Source organism: Corvus cornix, chromosome 9 (genome assembly GCF_000738735.6).
Source record: "Corvus cornix cornix isolate S_Up_H32 chromosome 9, ASM73873v5, whole genome shotgun sequence".
NCBI lineage: Eukaryota > Metazoa > Chordata > Aves > Passeriformes > Corvidae > Corvus > Corvus cornix.
The window spans coordinates 3,435,037-3,456,060 of record NC_046339.1 but is presented as its reverse complement, the minus strand read 5'-3'; the positions used below and the strand labels follow the sequence as shown (position 1 = coordinate 3,456,060).

Here is a 21,024-nt window from a genome sequence, read left to right as displayed (position 1 = left end):
TAGAAGCCTCTCTCCCTGACCCAGAAGCTTTTGGAGCGTGCTGGCCATCTGGGCATCCCTTCCAAAGGAGTAGCTGGGTCCTATGACAGAAAATTCTCACTTGCCAGATGTGATGTGGGGAAAGAGAGGAGGGTGCCTTCCTCTCTGCCTTCTCAGGATTCAGATTTCCATAGGGAATTCTGCCATCTGCAGCGCCCAGCGGGAGCAGTGATGCAGAATTCCAGGTGCAGACTGGGTGCACCGATAGAAAATTTCACCAAATGTTAAAATTTTCTGCTTGAAAATGGAAAGCTTTTTAATAGGGCTGGGGAGAGAGGTAAGAAAAACAAGCCATACAATTATTCTGCTTAATTCTTGCTGCAGCAGTCATGTGGGGTTTTATGTAGATCGTGTTATAGTCTTAATTTTGGTGCTTAGCCTGGTGTTATAAATCCAGCCAGCTTTAAACTTTGTATTTCTTTTCATTTCTTTTCAACAGAATCCCTGTATAACTTACAGGAGGAGAACAGGCAGCTGAGGAAAGCTCACCAAGACATTCACACCCAGCTACAGGATGTCAAGGTAGGCTTTGCACTGGGGAGAACTTTCAAGATCATTAGGAAACATTTTTTCCTAAGTTTTCCCAAGCCTGAAGCAGGCTGTGCTGAAGACTTGTAGTTTCTGTTATGTGAGCAAAAGGAGAGGAATAGGCTGAATTGGATTTGTCTTTGGCCACCTGCGTTTTAAGTACATGCCCATTAAAAAAAAAAAAAAATTGGTACAGATTACAATTGGGAATTTGGTTTTAGAAGTTCAGAATTGAGTTTTGGCAAAACTCAATGCCAAATTTTTTCAGCTCTCTTTTTTTTTTTTAATGTTCATCAACATCTACCCCTACTTCTAATTTTATTTTAGTTACACAAACCCTGGCCTCCAAACTACCTTCCCTGGTGTGCTCGCTTCCTCTGTCTGTTTAATATGCATTCCATGTGAGATAAATAAGTGCTGCCATTCCAGCTCAGGATTTTCTTTTCAAAATAAATTGAATTATCTTCCTAGTTCAAATCCCCCCCCAGGCTCCCTAACTGATCTTTAGAATGAACTTTGTGTGAAACGTGTGATGTTCTTCTTTTTGTGTAGCAACAGCATAAGAACTTACTGTCCCAGCACAACGAGCTTGTGGTGACATTGGAAGACCACAAGAGTGCACTAGCTGCTGCTCAGGTCAGAAGGAAAGCAGCTCCTGCGGGCTCTCAGCTTCCCAAATCCGTCTCTCCTGGCCCGGCTGGCTGCAGGGTGCTGCATGTGCCTTTGGCATGGGGATCCCAGCGGGAGCGCTGCCCTCGCAGCGAGTGCATGGCACGAGGGGCTGCTCCTCAGAGGCTGAACAGCTCCCAGGGTGGCCAGGGAGCAGAGCAGGCTGTGGGCCAGCCCAGCGGTGCATGTGTTCCTGAGGAAAGGGTCTCTCTGCTTCCCTGAGAGCTGTCAGTGCCTTTCTCTCTCTGTCCTCTCTGATGGAACTGCTGTTAGCATCCCACACTCGGACCTTCACATTTATCTCTTACTCGGACCTGGATGCTGCTGTAAAATCTCTTCTTGTGTGTGGCTGGAGAGGTTGTGAGGCTTTCATGGAATTCCAGAGTGCTTTGGCTTGGAAGGGACCTTAAAGCCCATCCAGTGCCACCCCTGCCATGGGCAGGGACACCTCCCACTGTCCCAGGTTGCTCCAAGCTCCATCCATGCTGGCCTTGGACACTTCAGGGATCCAGGGGCAGCCACAGCTGCTCTAGGCAATACACATCAGTGCAGCAGCAGCAGAATATAGATGGAGATGTGTATGGAGGAATGAAAACTCCAGATGGAACTCAAGTTAGTTTTTAAAAAAACAGCAGCATTAAGTTTCTTAAATGTCACTTTCAAGCGAACTATCCACAGCACAAACTGTTGCAGGCTCAATCAGCTGTGCTGGTACAAGCTGTGGAGGCCACAGGGAATCTCAAAGTGGGAGTAATGCTGGAGCAGAGGAAGACTTTTGGTGAAAGATCAGAGGAAAAGGCAATGAGGCAGCGTGAAGTTATTTTTATTCCTGACTGGTTTTCTTCATTTAGGCATTTTCACAGTCCACAACATCATTAGCAGCATTAAAAGCATTGAATTTTTTTTTTTTTCCCAGTTCTGCTGGTTGTGCCTGTCAAAAAATAGGGAAAGATCAGGATGATCCCTCATAGACTGAATATCTGAAGACTCATAATCTGCAGTACTAAACCACACTGGCAGCTAATTTTGAGCTCTTCCACCCCTGGCCAAGTTTGCTGTGTGGTGTGTGCTGATAAGATCTGAAATTCCACAAGGCCACATGGAAGGGCTGATTTAAGGTTCACTAAATCCAAAGGGAAGCTCCACACACTCCTGGCTTTGATTCAGGTCTTTAATTAGAGAACCTGTGTCACACAAAGCCTCTCTGTCTGCATCAGGGTGTGACATTTGTCCCGTGGAGACCCTCCAGAGAAGGGTCTTGCACATGCCTTAAGAACAGAAGGTATTTCACACTTTTGTGTAGTGCCTCCTGCAAACCAGCTGCAGAAAGTCCCCAAGGGATTCTTTCACAGCTCCATAAATGATCCCTCTATTTCTGGGTGTATTCTAGACATTGAATACCAGCAGTCAATACTGCACTAACCTGAGTCTTTAAAGCATTTTAGTCGTTGTGCTTTGCCACAGCCAGGCAGATTAATTCTATATTTTAATAAACCCTGTTTTCTGCCAGTATCAGCACCTTTTAAGCTGTGGCCTTGAATCAGAATGTTCAGTTTAGTGACTCAGCAGTAGAACAGTGTGTTGGAATTTTGATCTGGATGGGCACTGTTTAAATATCATGGAATGGTTTGGCTTGGAAGGGACCTTAAAGCTCATCTCATTCCACCCCCTGCGGTGGGCCAGGGACACCTCCCACTATCCCAGGTTACTCAGAACCCCATCCAAACTGGCCTTGGACACTGCCAGGGATGGGGAGCTCACAATTTCTCTGGGCAGCCTGTGCCAGGGCCTCCCCACCCTTATAGTAAAGAATTTATTCTTAATATCAAATCTAAACCTTCCGTCCTTCAGCTTAAGGCCGTTCCCCCTTGTCCTGTCACTCCATGCTCTTGTGGAAAGTCCCTCTCCAACCTTCTTGTAAATTCCCCTTTAAGCACTGGAAGGGGCTCTGAGGTCTCCCTGGAGCCTTCCCTTCTCCAGGTGAACCCCCCCAGCTCTCCCAGCCTGGCTCCAGAGCAGAGGGGCTTCACCCTTGGACCTCTCCATGGCCTCCTCTGGACTCATTCCAACATATCCCAGTGTGTCCATCTCTCACCAAGTGGAGACAAAAATGTCAGAGACCTGAGTATTAGCCTTATGTTCAGGAAATACTCCTTTTGCCCTGAAGTTTGTCCTCTCCAGCAGTTAATTGGGGGGCAGAAGCATCCCTCTGGAAAGACAGGAGTGATCACTGTGCACTCTGCTTTCCATTTAGGCCATTCTGTTTTCAGGGATGCTGCAGGCTCGTGGAGGTTCTTAAACACACCCATCCACCTGTCCACTGGAGCAGCCCAGAAACCCTCTCATGGGGCACCTTTCATACCCCCTGCCCATCCCAAAAAGTCCACTTTAATTGGAAATCTTCCTGCTGCAGAGCCAGCGATTGGGGTACCAACGCTACTGGATTTTCTGCAAAGCTTCTTGATCCTGATCTTGTAGAAAGTTAAACAGCAAATCAAATGACAACATTTTACTGTTGCATTTCAGGAAGACTTTAGAAATTTACATTTTCCTTCTATTTTTCTTTTTTTCCCTTCTTTTTTTCCCCTTGCTCTTCACCACTGTGACTTTCTTTGCCTCAGTTCCGTATGGTGGCTGTTGTCTTGTCTAACACCTGTCTAAATGTTGAGCACTTGGCATTTTCACAACATGTAGATGTACTTTAAAACTTCTGTTTCTGAAAGAGCTGCACTTCTTCCCACCAGCAAAGGAGAAGTTGTGCTCTTGACTTCCTTTGCTTTAGTCTGCCAGGAAAGCTGCATCATCCCCTTCTGACACTTCTCCTGCTTGGCATGAATAAAACAACTCCTCCTCTTTGTCCCACAGAGATGTTTTTAATACACTTTGTATGCATGTGCACTTTGAAAAGATCCCGATGGATCAGTGGAGAAAAAAAAAAAATTATATTTTAAAAGCTCCCTTCTCCTCCCTGGAATATCAAGTTTTCTACCACGTGTCCTGCCAGCAACTTCACTCCAAGGTGATTAAGAAATGAATTTGGACACACTGTAATTAACCTGTTGGCTTTAGACTCAGGTGGAGGAATACAAACAGCTGAAGGACACGCTCAAAAAAATCCCAAGTTTCCAACAGCCAGAGAAGTTGGAAGGAGGGAATGAGCAGCCCGAGGCACGGGGCCCATCCCCACACAGCCACCTCCCGGAGCACCACGGAGCTGGGGCCGAGCAGCAGCAGGAGGTAAAAGGCTACAGACACCCCAGACATGGTTCTTACTCACAGAAGGTGCTGAATGTCTCAGGAGTGTGTGTTTGACTGTGCACCTTTGGAGGAAAGTGGTGAGGAATGGTTTAATTGTTGAGTAGTAGGAAGATCTATTCATAATTAACTTTTTTTCACATGACTAAGCCAGTTTTAAGTGTCTTTATGTCAGCTGTTTTAAGAAGTTGCCCAAAATCTAAGTTTTTTGAATAAGAAATCTAAAATTTTAGCTATCTCAAGTGTTCCAGAAAGCTTTAACAAATTCTGAAGAAATTTTTATAAGGTTCCAGTGGTGCATTGAAGTCAGTGTATTTAAAATTGGCACACTAATGTTCAAGCAGAAAATGTGTAATCTAGGAGTTAAGAAAAACCAGTTGTGATTTTGTTTTACAAGAATTCTTGGCCAGCAGAACCTACAGGAAATAAAAATCACAGAATCATTTAGGTTGGAAAAGAACTTTAAGATCTTCGAGTCCAGCTGTGAACCAGTTCTGCCAAAGCCAGCACTAAACTGTGTCTCTAAAAATACAAGATTTGCTTTGTAGAATTGTAAGAGTTTTTGTTCCTCTTCAGACAAAACGAGGCTTATACTCTGTGATGTAACTGTACAACACCCTGTGTAGCTGTGCAGAGTCACAGACCAGGTAATGACACTGTTTGGCAGGAGTAGCTCATTCCAAAGCAGGCATTTGGCCCTCCTGACAACAGCTCCAGGCTGGGATAAAGGATCCAAGCCTGTCCTTGGCTCTCTTGAAACTGAAATCCATAATGTGTTGTACACACATAATCCTGTGTCTGTTTTGCAGAATGAGAAGCCAAGGGAGAGAGAAGAAATAAATACCCAGGAACAGGACAGGGCTGAGCCTTTCCACATGCAGGGAAGGGCTCCTGAGGGCCACAATGCCAAGGAGCTGAACATCCAGGAGCAGCAGGAAGCTGGAGAGGATGAGGAGCAGCGGGCAGAGCAGATGGAAGAAGAACGCAAGAAGGAGCTCGAAGAGGAAGAAATGGAGCAGGCAGGGCAGCCTGAGCACCTGGAGGAGGAGCAGGACCAAGCCCCAGAAGAGCATGAATGGAAAAAGCAGGAACAAAAGGAAGAAGAAACCAACATGTTGGGTGATCACTTGCAGTCAGAGGTAGAGAGCTCTTTTCTAACTGATTAAATCTGCAGTTTAAATGGAGGCTTCTCTTATCATTGCTGGCCTTGTATTGCACTCACCTATTTCTAGGCAAAATCCATCTTTTATAGAAAGTTTGGGATTCAGAGCACTCTCTGGTTTTAAGATAAAATTACTGCCATATTTATAGAAAATTTGGGATTCAAAGCACTTGGATGCAATAGGATTCAGGCTCAACTTGAGCACACTTGTACTGCAGTGCTGGCCAGATCTTAATGAACATTAATTCTGCTGATAAAAAGCAACAGATGGGGGGGAAAAAAAAAAGAGCAGCAGACTGAATCCTGTCTCCCACTTTAAACCTGAGGCCCGTGGTAGCTGATGAAGAACTCAGCAGGTGAGAGGGAGGCTGGGATGGAGAACTGTCCTGCTTTGGTAATTTGATGCCTCTCAGCAAATTGCAGAGTGTTTCCTTGTCAGAGATACCTGCCTCCTGCAAACACACTGCCAGCTCAGTGCTCACTGTCACTTGACAGGGAATTTTAACTGCCAGACAAACATGACTGAAATAGCCAGGGGAAATCACAGTGCAGCTCTAAATAAAACCAGCAAATCCTGCATTTACATTCTAGATTGGATCTGCAGTGGAAAATGTATTTCACTGGTCTCACTTTAGGCTTTGTAAACACTTTCTGTCCTGGCAGATTAATTGTGTAACTCTGGTGGGATGAGAAGCTGTTGCTGAAGAGGTGGAGAGGTGCAGAGGGTCAGAACAGCAGCAATGGGTTAAGCTGTGAAACTGGAGTTAGTTTAAGTTATTGCTGAGTATAAAAAGATGTGCAGTGTCTCACTTAAGGCTAAAAGCAACTCCCACTGAGATTACCAGTTCAATCAATGGAAACCTTTGCTGTCTTATCAGCCATCAAACCTCCTTTTACTGTGTAATATGTTGGGAGGTTTTATTATTATTTATAGGAAAATCATGGCTTTCCTCAGCCTACAATCTCCTCTTTCTTCCCCATGTCCTCCACAAACACCTCAACACTTCCAGTCTGTGTTCAAAAAAACATTTAAACTTTAAGCAGGGACAGGAAAACTTAAAAATAACTTCACTGTAATTTTGCCTATTGCATGGAGCACCTGCATTTTTTTCCCGTGGGACAGGTTTCTCTGTGCTTGTTTGTGATCACTGAAAGGATGATTAATGTGTGACTAACACATTTCTGTGACAGGTAACGCCAACAAAGAGACAGAAAGCAGCTTATGAGCAGCAGCTGGAGCAGCAGCACCTTGGAGCCCAGAGAGCAGAGGAGGCCAAGCAGCTCCAGCAGCACCAGGAATCCCTGCACCAGCAGAGGCTGCGAGGGCAGCTCCTGAGGCAGCAGCAGCTCCAGGAGAGAGAGCTCCAGCTGCAGAGACAGGCAGAGCAAGGGGAGAAACTCTACAAAAACCGCCTCAGGTTAAATTCTCCTTCCCGAGTTTGTCGTGCTCTGGCTTTTATGTTGTCAGCTCTGTTCTGCTCCCTTGTTCCTGAGGGCAGATTTCCAGGGGGTCCTGTTGGCTAATTCCTTGAAGAGCTGGAAGTTTGTTCCCTAAAATTCAGAGTCCTGACTTCACTCTTTGCCTGACCTGTATCCATCAGGACTGCAGACTCCACACACAGACACACAAGCACAAAGTCAGTGTAGCAGCACAGGAAAGGCTCTGTTCTGTCAAGCGTATTTCAGGAAAGGTGATGTGAGAAAATACCAGATAATAGAGCATGAAACTGGGGCCTGCTCTGGCAGGTGCTGAGAGAGGCAGAGCTGCAGGTGGGGGGTTTGTTTACTGGAGCAGAAAACACACTTCTGAAGCTGAAATGATGTTTGGTGTTTAATGTTCTCAGCCAACAGGCTCGTTATGATAACATGGACCAGGACATTGTACAAGGGGAGGAAGAGCAAGGGATTCAGGAAGAGGAAGGAGGTAAGAGAGAAGTTCTGTCTCTGCCATGCTCAGGCTCCCTGTGTACTGCCTTGCCTGGGAGACTTTAATATTCATTTCATATCCAGATTGGATTCAAGTGAAACATAAACTCGCAATTTAAAACCAGAAGCTCAAATAACCGTGGTTGAACTGACTGACTGAAATAGAGGAATTAAAAAAGATCATATCCACATTCCTGAAAAGAAAAGTGTCCTTTTGACTGAGCTGTTATTACAGGGCTCTGTGGATCTTGGTTATGTTGCTGGCTCTGTGTATGGGTCTGTTTGATCTCTTTAAATTACAGAATCATGGAATGGTTTGGGTTGGAAGGGACTCATCTCATTCCGCACCCCTGCCATGGACAGGGCCTACCTTCCACTAGCCCTGGCTGTTCAATGCCCCATCCAGCCTGGCCTGATCTTTGAATTTCTGTTTCCTATTAGGAGTAAATCAATTCTGTGAGCATGATCTGTTTAGGTAGAGGCTGCCCACTGCTAAAAGCATGTGTAGAACCTTGACTATAGGAGACTCTTAAAAGGATAACTCTAAACTGCTGTCATACAATAATCACCTAAAAAATTCCTCAGCTTATGAACATGACAACCAGCACCAGGATGAAGGTGAAGATGATGATCAGAATAATGCAAATGAACAGCAAGAAGCACAACATCAGGCAGAAAATCAGCAGGCTGATGAATCAGTGAGTATGAATTAAGATGCTAAGGGTTGCAGTGTTACTGAAGTGAGAATCCACAGGTCTTGTCTGACATAATTGCACCTTAGAGAAATGAGATAAGCAGAGGTCTGCTAGAAAGACAGGCTTGACAGTTGGAAACAACATCTAAGATCTATTTAAAGGTGTCCTTACTCATTTGGGAAGAAATAAAAGGAAAAAGCTTCCGTGTTGGAAGCAAGGTGCCTATTTCCACATTCCTTTTGATGCCCCTTTCTGGTCTTAAAATCAAGAGTCAGACACAGTTAGAAGGGAAAAGGGATTTTACTTTGGTATTTATTTTAAGGATCCTTAGGTGCACCACGTCCAGGTGGAATGCACCGAAATGCACACAGCAATGCCCCCAACCAAAAGATCTGGTGTAACATTATAGGTGTCACTAATTAGCAGATCTATCAAAGATTCCCCCCCAATTAGAGGTTCAAGTGAGCCCCCCCTCCCCAAGGAACCTTCCCCTGGATGGTTCTATCTTGGTTTACAGAATGTGTTCTGGAGAGGACCTTGGGGTCTGGGGCACACTGATCCCTGGCTACGAAGCTTCTAAAATGTTGAGTCTCCCAGCTGAACAAACAAGTCCAAGAATGCAGGCAAAAAGCACTAAGAATACAGAAGTTGTAAAAAGTTATAACAAGGGTATAAAAGAAAAGGCAAAAAATCTTCATGGCATCACTTTGATCTGTGCTTTCAGTGGAATAAAGGATTTGGTCTGAGCTGGGACTTACAGGTACATTTGACTTCAAAAAATACCAGCAGTGGCCAGGAAAAATGAGAGGGGATGGTATTTTTCATGCTGTCGTTAATTAAAGGCCAACTCAAGAGTCACTGTAACCAGCTGGAGTCAGTGCAGAGGTGTGAGGTTTTGAAGGAGGAAGTAGGTCAGCACTGAACTGAGCCCTCATATCGACTGCACAGAGATCTGGGGCAGGAGAATCACCCTGAGCCTTCCCCCAAAGCCCAGCTTACCTGGTGCTGTGAACATCAGGTGCATCTTCCTTACTCCCCTCCCCTTCAGCAATTTAAGGTGCACCGTGAGTATTTCTAAGTGATCTTTGACTTGTTGGCTATAAAGATATAAAACTGCTTTTACTGAATGATAAGCAGACAGAAAATGCTCCTTTTCTGCATGGCAAAGATGAAAAGTGAGTGTTCTCTTTTCTTGTAGACACAGCCAAGGTCAATAGAGCAGGACAGGCTGATACTGAAGGATCCCATTTGGAGATGTGAGCATTAAAGTCTTATCTTTGTTCACATGGCCTTATCGGGCACTGTCAGGTAGTCACTAAACATGAGTTGTTCAGCAGCCTCTGACAGAAGTGCTCAGATTCACTGTGGTTTTAGCAGACAGGTGCCTGCACCTCTGTCCCTGCTCACTGCTGAGGTACCTCAGTGACCCCTCATCCTGCAGAGATTCCAGCTGGTGCCAGTGGGGATGGAGCTGGCTCTGACAGCTCATGCTGCTGCTCCTTCAAGGGAAGTGCAGTTGGACCATGAGCTAAAAGTATTTAACACTCACTTCTGTAAATTTCAGAAGGCAGCGATGGAAGATGTGAATCCTGCTGATGACCCCAATAATCAGGGAGAAGATGAATTTGAAGAAGCTGGGCAAGAGAGAGAAGAAAACCTCCCTGATGAAAATGAAAAGCACAAGGAAACGGGTCAGAAACAAGGACATCCAGGAATGGAAGAGCACTTGGTGGTGGGTAAAGGCAAAGGAGGCACCTCTAGGGCCCCTTCAAGAGGTTAAAGCTGCACATTTCAACTGTGTTGGAGCTGTAAACTCCTCCAGGCAGAGAGAGTCTGTATTTTTATGGTATTGGTCTTTAATGGTGTGAATATTCCATTGTCTCCCTGCTTAGTATGGAAAATCTTGCTTTATTCTATGAAGTGATTTTTCTCATATTCATCCTGCTATTCTTTAATTGAGGGCAATTTTAAATCACAGAGCTGGGCTCTCACTACTGCTAATGAATGCACTCAAACTTCTCCTGCCATTATTGTTACTTCAGCTTTACAGAGAGTTTTAGTTCCAGAACAAGAAGCTTTAATCTTTAGCCCTCTGGTTATTAGGCAAGCTCATAGAACTGAATTTTTATGTGATCTTTGTGCAGATGGCAGGAAATCCTGACCAGCAGGAGGATAATGTGGATGAGCAATACCAGGAAGAGGGAGAAGAGGAGGTAAGAACACAGACCTAGGGCAGGTGTAGGCTCAGGTAGCAGAGCACAGCTCCATTAACACTCAACCTTGGTATCTTTTAGAACTGCAGGATGAACCCAAATCACTTTGTCTGACTTTAACAAACCTGGGAAGTCTTTGCCATTACTCTACTGTCCCCTTCTGGATACACTCTGGGTTACTCATGCTCCTGTGCTGCAATCCATTAGTCTTCCATGCCACACAGCATTAATTGTGCAATAATTGAAAAGATTAAGCCTTTCACAACACAAGGAAAATTTCCTGGAAACCTCAAGGTCACAGAAAACCTCATTAATCTCTAATCACACACTGCAGTTCTGAGCAAACTGCTTCCTTGGCCACTTACTTACTCTTTAGCTCTGACTTTGATTTATCTGTGCTCCTCCTGAGCAATCCGAGCTGCAATTCGTGGGGTTGCTCAGGAAGCTGACAGAACATTGAGCTGGAGGAGAGAGGGAGGGAAGGGACTTTCTCCTTCATGTCATGCTCATCGTGCAGGCACCAGCCTGATCCACCCCACAGCCCCTCAGTAGTACCTGATCAATCCCTGTTTCTGCTTCCCACAAAATCCCTTTCAATAAAAGCCCTGGAACTGGCTGCTGTTGCTCCCTCATGGGGAACACTTTGGATTAGCTGGGATGCACTTAACATTCACCAGTGCAAAACACTGCTGCTTCCATCCAACCAGGCCACTGGGAACTGGGCAGAGCTGGCCTTTGGCAGCTGCTCTTTGGCTTACAGGAAACAATTTATCCACATCTCATAAAGGATGTGCCCACTGTGCTTACTGGAAGTAGGAAAGAGGCAGCAGGGATTGAGTGAGCAATTAAGAGAGACGTGAGATGCTGTAATGGGGATCAGTTTCTTTAGTAGGTTGACTCAAATATTACCCAGTGCTGTTCAGATCTTTCCCAAAGTGATCCTGGTGTGATGGATGCCTCTGGCCCAGCTCACAGGGCACTGTTGGAAGCAGATAAGCACAGCAGCACTTTACAAAAGGAAATCAAGTTTACTTCAAAACATTTCTCTTTCAAATTTGCACCTAACATGGGAATAGGGGCATGGAATTGAGGGATAGTGCTGACAGAACGGGAAGGAATGAGAGATCCAAAAGCTGAGCATCAGGGACACAGATTCAGCATGACCTGCTCTCTCCAAGGAAGCACTGAAGACATTGTGAGCATTGTATTTAAAAGTTAGATGCTCAGAAGTGACTTTCCTGATTGTTGGGTGGTTATGGCTCTTCTTATCCTCCTTTAACCTCTCCATGCTGTCTTCTCCCCTCTTTAGAATCTTCATTCTGTAAAAAACATCACTGTGAAAATGTGCCCTGTTATGCCACAGGCCACTCTTTAAAAGGCAATTAAACCACACAGAACATCTCTTGTGCCTTGTAGGTGCAGGAAGATCTGACTGAAGAGAAGAAGCGAGAGCTGGAGCACAATGCTGAGGAGCCCTATGGGGAAAACGAGGAAAATGTGAGTCCTGTGCAAGCCCAGGGCTCAGGACAGGATCAAACCCTGAGCACAACTGATCCTGGCACAGGGATGTGACATAGTAATGGTTCTAGATTGCTTTGGATCATAGACCTCAACACTTCATGCTGTCCCAGCTTCCTTTTGCTCACCCTTCCATCTCCATGTCAGTTCTTGCTCCCTGGAGGCCTTGGAAAATCTTTTTTTTCTGTTTCTGCCCATCAGCTCTCACAACTCCAGCTGAAAATCATTTCATTGCCCTAAAACAAGCTGTAAGGGAGCTGGCACTGAATCTGTGTGTAAGTTTGTTTTGTTTTCCCCAATCAGGCAGATGAAAAGAATAACAGAGGGACAGACCAAGAGCAAGAAATGCAAGAAGACAACAACCAGAAAGAAATTCATGAAGAAAATTATGAGGAGGAAGAGGAGGAGGAAGAGGAGGAAGGCAGAGCTGTTGCAGCAAAAACTCGCAGACGAGGGGAGATGTAGTCCCCCCTTCATTTTTCCTTTGCCAGTACACAAATTCCTGTTGTAGTTTTTGTTTTTTTTTTTTTTACAAACCAACTTTTTTTAGGGTATTTAATTTCCAAAAAAAGCAACCAAAACTTGTGTTTTCCACTTTTTACTTTTCTATTAGATGCTCTCCTGTGTTTATATGAATCCAGTATTTTGATACTCTAGATTAGGATTTCTTTTCTATCCAGGCTGTACATAAACAGACATCCTCTAGGTTGAATTTTTTGTAACTCTGGGCACGGCTTAGAGAGGCCATTTTGGATCCACTTTCACCTTGTCCAGGTCTGACAGAATGTTTGGTGTCCTGTCAGGTACACTCAACACTGAAGGAATATTCCTAGTGCCTAAATCCAGTTGACTTCAGTCACTCCAGTTCGTTGTCTTCCATGGATTTATTCTGACCAAGGGCTGGCTATTCCTTGTAACCTCAAAGACAAGCACGGGCCGAGCTCCTTGCAGGACCAGGCCTTTTCTAGGTGCAGAACAGTTATAAAATATGCAAATTTTACAAGCCTTCAGAATGCAGCCAAGTTACCAGCTGTTAATTTTGGCAGCTGTTTAGATACGGTTCAATTATGCATTTATTTTAACGAGCATTCCCAGGTACTTCAGTTACAGCAGTACCTGGCTGCTCATGCAAATGGGGCTGTGCTGAGAGGAGCTGGGAGCTAAAAACCAATTTAGACTTGGAGCTCCATTATGCCAAATCAAAACACTACAGCTGTCACAGGGATGGAGATTTACAGCAGCAGCAATTTCCTTGTCCTGGTTAATACCTAGAATATTTGACCAGAACCACAATGATGTTGCCTCAGTGCCATGTTTCCTGGAGGGTGTGGTAGCTGAGCTGACACAGTTGGTGCAGGATGTTCAACTGAGGCCTTTACCTTCTTTTCCTTATTTATTAAAAAATACCTGCTGGAAGGATTTCTGTGTGCCCCAGGGTGAGACTCAGACTCGAGCCAGAGCCCACAGAAGTTGTTTAGGCCAGCAAACATCTCCAGCACTGCATGCTGAAACCTGAGGGGGGGGTGGGGGGAATGACACAAAAATTGTGCCTTGGTGTGGGCTACTCTGAACATAATCCCAGTGCATGAATTATACAATATTTGTATTGGTACAGACACTAGTTATTTAATATATGGTAAAGGAGAATGGGAATCTGGATTTCCCAGGCTATGCCCCATTGCTGGAAATGAGGCACAGGGGAGCTCCCCATCAAAGGCTGTGTTAATATATAAAGGGAGAGGGAGTGGGGGTTTTTCCCTTTTTGTTTTTTTATAATGATGCATAGCAATGTTTTTAGTTCAATTTTTTATATGAATGTAATTTAATTCATTTTTCTACTAACTTGATTATATTGTGTTTTATAGTTGGTTCCCATTCTTTGCAATTTTCCTAATTGTCCCAGATCCAGTGCTTATGTTTCATAGGAAGATTTTTGTCAGTGAGTATTTTGGGTTTTCTAGTTACCATAAATCAGATTTACCTTATGTATAAAAAAAAAAAGTTTACATGAGACTGTAAAATGTATAATATGTACATAATCTTCAGAATACAATTATTTTGGTAAATTGGCCTGTATTTTTAATGTCATGGTTGCAGTATTTAATTATTTGAGGCATAATAAAACTTGACTGCAGTCAATAAACCAGAATGTGGTTACTGATCTTTCACAAGCGTGAGGGTTTGTGTTGGTTTTCCTAATGATGTGCTTGGATTCCATTTGAATACAGGAAGCAGGGACAGGCAGGGGATGGGATGGAGCCGTGGCAGCATTTTCAGGGATGTGGAGTATTTTTGTTAATGGATATTCCCACCTCTGTGCCTGACAAGGGTCACTTAGTGCCACAACCAGGGGACCATGGGGTTGAGTTGAGCTGGTCCTCATTGCCCTACGATCCCTGGAATTCAGGGAATGCCAAATGCTTGGCTTTAATGAATTAATGAATTTAATAAATTTCTGTGACCTAAAAACCAAGTGGGGATGGGCCACAGCTCCAGCCCTGGAGCACAGGATGATCAGCACAGGGAACTGCTGTTTCCCAGCTCACAGAGTGTGATCCCAGCGTGGTGCTCTGGTTTAGGACTAACGAGAGTGGAAGTCGGAATTCAAAGGGAGGAGTTCCATCACTTTGGGATTCAGCAGTGCCGTCAGCATCCTGTGACCAGGGCTGGCAGGCACTCATCAAAATACTGGAGGCAGCTCAGGCAGCAGGGGGAGAGCACTGGGAAAACTCTGCTTGTGGAGAGAAGATTCATGCTACAGACAGCTTGGGAGAGGAGACTCGTGGTGCCTTGCCTCAGAACACACACATGGAAACACCCAGCAAGGCAGGAGCCCTCAGCCCCCACTGAAACACAAAAAACTCAGACCAGAAGTAGTGTGTTTAGTCATTAATTAGTAATTGCAGCAATTAATTTAAAGGCTGCGATAGATTTTTGATCGCATCTTTGAAAAGCCTCTCTGGTTCCGCCCCAGCTCAGGCACCACCAGAGAATCCTGCCTACCAGAAGCTGAAAGGTCACTCAAGAGGATGGTAAGAGGTGCTCTAGCCATGAACAGGTGAAGAAGTAACACAGTGCAAAAAATAAAATCCAGTGGGATTCATTCCATGGATCAGGGAATGCTGCAGAGCGCGCCTCAGTGGGGCTGCTCCGTGTGGTGTTGCCATTAAAGGCAAACAGGGAAGGACCACAGCCCATAAATCCGTTTGTCACCGAAGCACAAACTCGGGGCTGACACGTTGATGCACTTCTGCTCAGGTTTCCACGGGAAGGAGCCGCAGGGCACTCCCTGCTAAAAACGACCTTCCCTCAGCTTTGTGAGTCTGAGCACGTAAAGTCAGTGTTTACAGAGCTCATGGAGCTGCTCACTCTGCTGCATCGGGAATAAATGCACAGACACAGCATCTGCAGGCTGAGGGCAGTGAGAAACCAAAGCTGTGCAGCCAGAGCAGGAGAAAAAGTTGCCCCTTGGTACATCTGACACAGCAGCAGCCCACAGACAGAGTTCCCTTCTTGCTGCTTCAAATGCAGCATTATTCATCATCATCACAACTGAAGAGAATAAAAAAGCCAAATAATTTTGCCGTATCTGCTAATAAAGTTTGGGGTTTTTTTCCTTAGAAGTTCAGCATATGATAGGGATCTATCAGCTCTGTTATGGTCAGGGACTCAGCTGATGAGAGGAACAACAGCTTTACTTGTTCCTGTGTGCTGCAACACGCCACAGAAAATCCACAGGCATTCTGGCATCAATAACTTATCCTTCCTTGAAACACAATCATTGGACTTTAATGCATATTTTGTTCTCAAACCATTTTAAGGAAGTGTTAAACCCCACTGCAGTGAGAGGTGCAGAGAGAAGCCAGCACAGGGATTTGGACAAGGGTTTTGAGAGGAAACCTCCAGATTGGACCCAAATTTAGCCCCAGAGTCCTGCTGAACTTTCTGAACACCATCACCAGTATAAAACTGGATCTTCTGCATGTTTTCAACCACACAGTAAATGGTTTTGTCAGGTCAAAACCCCATTTTTCCACAGAGTTTTGACCTGGGGTGATCTCTCACTGTTTTAGTCTCCATCCCTCATGTGTACAAGCCTTCCCTCGCCCCCCCCCCCCTGCTGCCAGCTGTGTTTCCTCAGCTCCACATCTGCATTTCCACCGACCAAATTTCTGGTCCATCGAAGTTTCAGACTTAGCAAAACTATCAGGACAATTTTTCCATCATAAATGCTCCATCTGTCAGCCACATACGTGACCACAGCACCTTGAAATGCCTGGAACACCCTCCTGGTGCCTTCAGAGCTGCAGAAGCAGCCCCTCCAGGGAATGCCCATCCCAGAGCTGACAGCCTGGAAAAGCTGCCATAGGATCAGAGAGCTGCCTTTAGTGCAGTTCTGAGGGTAGCTGTGAGCTGAAGTAGATAAAAAGGTGAGCTTTGATGAAAGGTTAAATCTCCCAGGGACTTTTATCCACGGTCTTGTACCAAAAGAACAAAAAATAGTCATAGATGGCATTTTGGAAGAGGAAGCATCCTTAATTAATGAACAGATGCTGCTGCTGGGTGCTCAGCAGAACAAAGTCGTCAGCTCTGTGAAAATGGGATTATGGAATTAACTCCCAGACTGTGTGGGATCCATTATCCCACTGGTGTCAGAGAGAAGGGCAAGACCTGCAGGGTCTTCCTGACCTGTGGAAAAGCCAAGCTCAATCTTTCCCAGCAGAGGATGCAGAGGACCCCTGGAAAGCTGCAGCTGTGGTGAGGGGCCCAGGTCAGCCCTGTGCAGGACACTCCTGGCTGCAGGAGCCCAGAGCTGTTTGTGTACAGCAGACATTCCAGTGGAATTCCTGCATTTCAGGGAGCAAATTTTCCAGTCATTTGTTGGGACAGGTGAGAAATGTGACAGCTCCCATGCATGAAGCTGAGATGGTTTCATATATATATACACATATATATATATGACATAGGTACAAATTGGAAGAAGAGAAATTCAGGCTGGTTATTAAAAGAAATTCTTTACCATGAGGGTAGTTAGAAACTGGAACAGGTTTCCCAGGGGGGTTGTGGACTCCCCATCCCCAGCAGTGTCCAAGGCCAGGTTGGATAAGACCTTGAGCAACCTGGGGTAGTGGGAGATGTCCCTGCCCAGGACAGGGGTGGGATGAGCTTTAAGGTCTCTTCCAACCCAAACCATCCTGGAATTCTCCATCCATGAATACACAGATATACAGGAATCTGTATTAGAGGAAGTAATTTGTGCAGAATTCTATTTACTTGAGCCTTGGGCAAAAGCCTCTTGTGGATGAGCTCACTTCGGAGTTTCCAGACTCTCCTGCAACCCAAGACAGACCTTTATGAATATCTGCATCCCACTGACCTCTTTCCCTGATGAGCACAAGCATTATGTGGCACAGAAAAGCCAACTGCACTCCTCGGGCCGCCAAATACTCTAGAAAGCAAAGGCAAATTGGAAATGGAAATGGTTCCCCTCCCTGTTTTATGCCATGCCAGATGGCCACGTTAATGGATTGCTTTGCTCGTAAAATTAAGGGATGTGGTGCAATAATGAAAAATGTTGAGATGCTTCCAACCTCAAAATCAATATTTTGATGAGTTTTAAAATAAATTTGTTGAAAATAATGCTGTGATTTGAAGAAAGTCTTTGTAGAAGTGTTATAATTCACAGTGACAGATCAGCAAAGCCCCAATCCACGTTGTTCCTGAAGAGGCATTGAGATTTATTCTAGAGAAAGTTTAAAATTAGAATATTGGAACAATTTTCAGCAGTTTCAAAATTGAGAAGTTACTCAGAATGGAGTTTCTCACTGGTGTTTTTGTACAGGGGTTCAGGAATCCAACCAGGAGATCGCCAAAGCCTAAAAACCTGAGTTCCTGGGGGTTATTTGAGGGCTCTGTTGCAAAGCAAGGGGTCTCAGTGCAAGGATGAGGAAAGAACAGGCCATAACTTTTATCCTGCTTCAGTTTCCACATTTATTTGGACTGTTCTGTAATTAGCAGCTCACCAGGTTATTCTGCATGGTGGTTCCACACTGTCAGACATCCCCCTCAAGGCTTCTCCTTGCAGCAAACATGGTTAAATTTGCAATTTACCTCTGTGCCTGCTGCATTCCCCACCCAAAGCTTCCTGTCAGATTGCCTCAAAGAAACCTCTGCTCTACTGCTGCCTAAATGCAACACAAAGGCCAGTTCCAGCCTTTCTTAGCCTGTTTTATTCCTCCTATTCAGCATTCCTGCCCTCAGCAGTTGTTCTGGCTTTCCAGTGCTCCATGTGGATCCCTGTGGATGTGTGCACTGACACCTCAGGTCTTCCCCTTACCACTAAAAACTGCTTTACTGAGCCTCTTGGACTGAAGCCTTTGCAGGGAACATCTCCACTAAATTAACCTCAGCTCCAAACCTGAGCTGCCCCTGTTCTGAGGGACCATCAGCATTACAGGAATTACAATCAGTGTCGTGAGGAGAGAAGGAAGGAGGCATTTCCATCTTGCTGGGTAGCAAAGGTTTCACAGCTCCAGCTATTAAACCTTCCAGTGTGGAAAAAGAAGAGGAGATTATTTGACATTCCTCTGTATCTCAGGAAACTGCTAAAGATTCATGAATATTTCAAAGTGCCCTGGCTTTCCAGAAAGGTGCCTTAAATCTCTTTGGTGTGCAACAGCTGTGATGTTTTTCATTCCAGGTACAGCATCACAGTTTAAGCTCTAGCTTGGGTTGCTGGTAGTTTAAGCAGCTGAGGACAAAAAATTAAATAAAAATCAATATTTTTTCCCTTAGAGGGTAATCCCACAACTGCTAATTCTGTTGGCCATTAACCTGGTCTGTGATTTACTCATCCTGCATCACCTCTTCCTGTTCCCAGGCAGCTGAGCTTTGCTAAAGGTGCTTCCTCTGGAAAGCAGCATTCACATCAAGTAAAGTACAGAGTCAGCTTCCAGTTTTGTTGCCTTGCCTCCATAAAGCTGCGTTTTTCCTTCTGACAGTGTTTTCTTGGGGTAATTGTGCTCAGAGCCAAAGGGGCTGCCACTGGGGCAGATTCCAGGGGACCTGCAGAAGTTCCCTGCCTGTTTGTGCTGACTGATCCCTCAGCCACCCATTGACCCCCTCTGCTGTGGGCAGTGGGGTTTGGAGCATCCTCCCTGCCTCCAAAGCCCACAGATTTCATCCCAGGCAAGGAAAACACAGAAAAACAAGAAATTGAGGCTTCGGGCCTCACAGGAAGGGCTTGGTTTGTTTGGTTCCTTCTGGATAGGGAGGGAAAGGCCACCCTCATTTTGTGTTATCAGTCTCACACTCAATAACTGAGCTGCCAGCGAGCAAGGCACATCCATCTTCTGGAGGGCAGGACATCCATCCCACTGTCAGGGTGGAAAATGGCATCCTTTGAGTGAATTTTCCCCATTCCTCACAAGATTTGGGCCTATTTGGGAATAGGCACGGCACCAATGCAAATGGATTGCTGGATCATCCCTTTGTATGCAGACCATTTAAATGTGCTCAAAAAGCAGCAGCTCGCTCCCTTCCTGGCTCTCCCCAACAGGCAGCAGACACTGACAGGCCAAGAAATGCAATACCTAATAAGAGGATTAAGTAGAGAGGAATTCTGTTTAATATTGCATTAGCAATGGCAGATCCCTCCCCTGCCTGTTCCAGCTCCCTCACAGGATACAATGTCCATGCTTGTAAGGGAAGCTTATTGACATCTGATCAGTCAATAAATCTGTTCTTGTTTTTTAATGACCCCGAGAGCTGTTTCCACACGCTCACATCATCTTACCAACAATTTACCCTCATAAATTAATTATTTCCTTGAGGGCCTTTTAAACCCTACCACCTGTTTTAGCTCCTTTGCAACAATTCTCATCTAATTGTAAATCAAGGCTCGGTGCAGAGCAGGATTGAACATCACCAGCCCAAACAGAGCTGGGCAGAACCAGTAACAGAGAGGCAGAGACACAGGGCTCCTCCTGGGCACAAAAACTCCAACACAAACTGGAGCAAAAACATTCTCAAAGGATCCAGGAGTCAGGACAGCAGGCTGATCAGAGGGATGGAGCATCTCTGCTATGAGGAAAGGCTGGGAGAACTGGGGTTGTTCAGCCTGGAAAAGAGTTTGGGCTGACCTAATTGTGACCTGAAGGGAGCTACGAGAAGGATGGAGAGAGACTATTTAGGAGGGACTGGATTGACAGGCCAAAGGGAATGACAGAGAGCAGGGTTAGATGGGATATTGGAAGGGAATCTCCCCTGTGAGGGTGGGCAGGCCCTGGCACAGGGTCCCAGAGAAGCTGCAGCTGCCCCTGGATCCCTGGCAGTGCCCAAGGCCAGGCTGGACATTGGGGCTTGGAGCAGCCTGGGACAGTGGGAGGTGTCCCTGCCATGGCAGGGGAAAGGCTGGAACCAGATGATCTTTAAGATCCCTTCTAACCCAAACTATTCTGTGATTCTACAACTTAGAGTAAGTGGGTTTGAGTCCCTTGTTGCTAAATCCTGCACATGACATTTGCAATAATTTTCCCTTCTGGCTGTGTAAACAGGGAGGACAGATCTCTGTTATCATACAAGGACTTGATCAATAAGAATGTATTAAAGATTCATACATAGGTGTATTAAAGCATCCATGCCATGCTAATGTCTCCCATTTAAATACTATAAAAGCTCAGTGGGCTCTTGGCTGAGCCATTAAGTGAACGATAGGCAAATTGGAAATGTCCAAGAAAAAAGGAGCAGAATTACACTCTGCTATGAAACACCAGGCAGCTCCCATAAAAATCAATGGCACTGCATAGCAATAAATTGCTGGGGAGATGAGCTTTATTTCATGGCTCATAAGTGAACATGAATCTCTAACAACCTGTCAGCCCTGACAGCTGTGCCTCTGCAAGGAACTGGATTTTTGGGAGCTGCCTCCATCCCCTGGACCTGCTCCTGTGGGCAGCACTGCTTTCCCAGCACAGCCACTCCTCCAACAGGGAGAACCAGCCAGAAGGGATATGCCCAC

At 45.4% G+C, this 21,024-nt stretch overlaps 1 protein-coding gene across 3 annotated transcripts in view; it reads left to right on the top strand.

Annotated features, from left to right (window-relative positions):
• Positions 1–14,166, top strand: part of GOLIM4 (golgi integral membrane protein 4) — a 30,215-nt gene extending 16,049 nt beyond the window's left edge. The window contains exons 6-16 of one of the 3 annotated variants that reach the window (XM_010397410.4): positions 479–561; positions 1,120–1,203; positions 4,306–4,473; positions 5,301–5,630; positions 6,845–7,071; positions 7,498–7,577; positions 8,165–8,277; positions 9,839–10,006; positions 10,419–10,487; positions 11,904–11,984; positions 12,309–14,166. In XM_010397410.4, coding sequence (XP_010395712.1) covers positions 479–561; positions 1,120–1,203; positions 4,306–4,473; positions 5,301–5,630; positions 6,845–7,071; positions 7,498–7,577; positions 8,165–8,277; positions 9,839–10,006; positions 10,419–10,487; positions 11,904–11,984; positions 12,309–12,470 — 1,565 coding nt within the window. In that variant the 3' untranslated portion in view covers positions 12,471–14,166. The remainder of the gene's footprint in view (positions 1–478; positions 562–1,119; positions 1,204–4,305; positions 4,474–5,300; positions 5,631–6,844; positions 7,072–7,497; positions 7,578–8,164; positions 8,278–9,838; positions 10,007–10,418; positions 10,488–11,903; positions 11,985–12,308) is intronic. The other 2 variants (XM_010397411.4, XM_010397412.4) reach the window with 2 other exon arrangements.
• Positions 14,167–21,024: the final 6,858 nt, after the last annotated feature.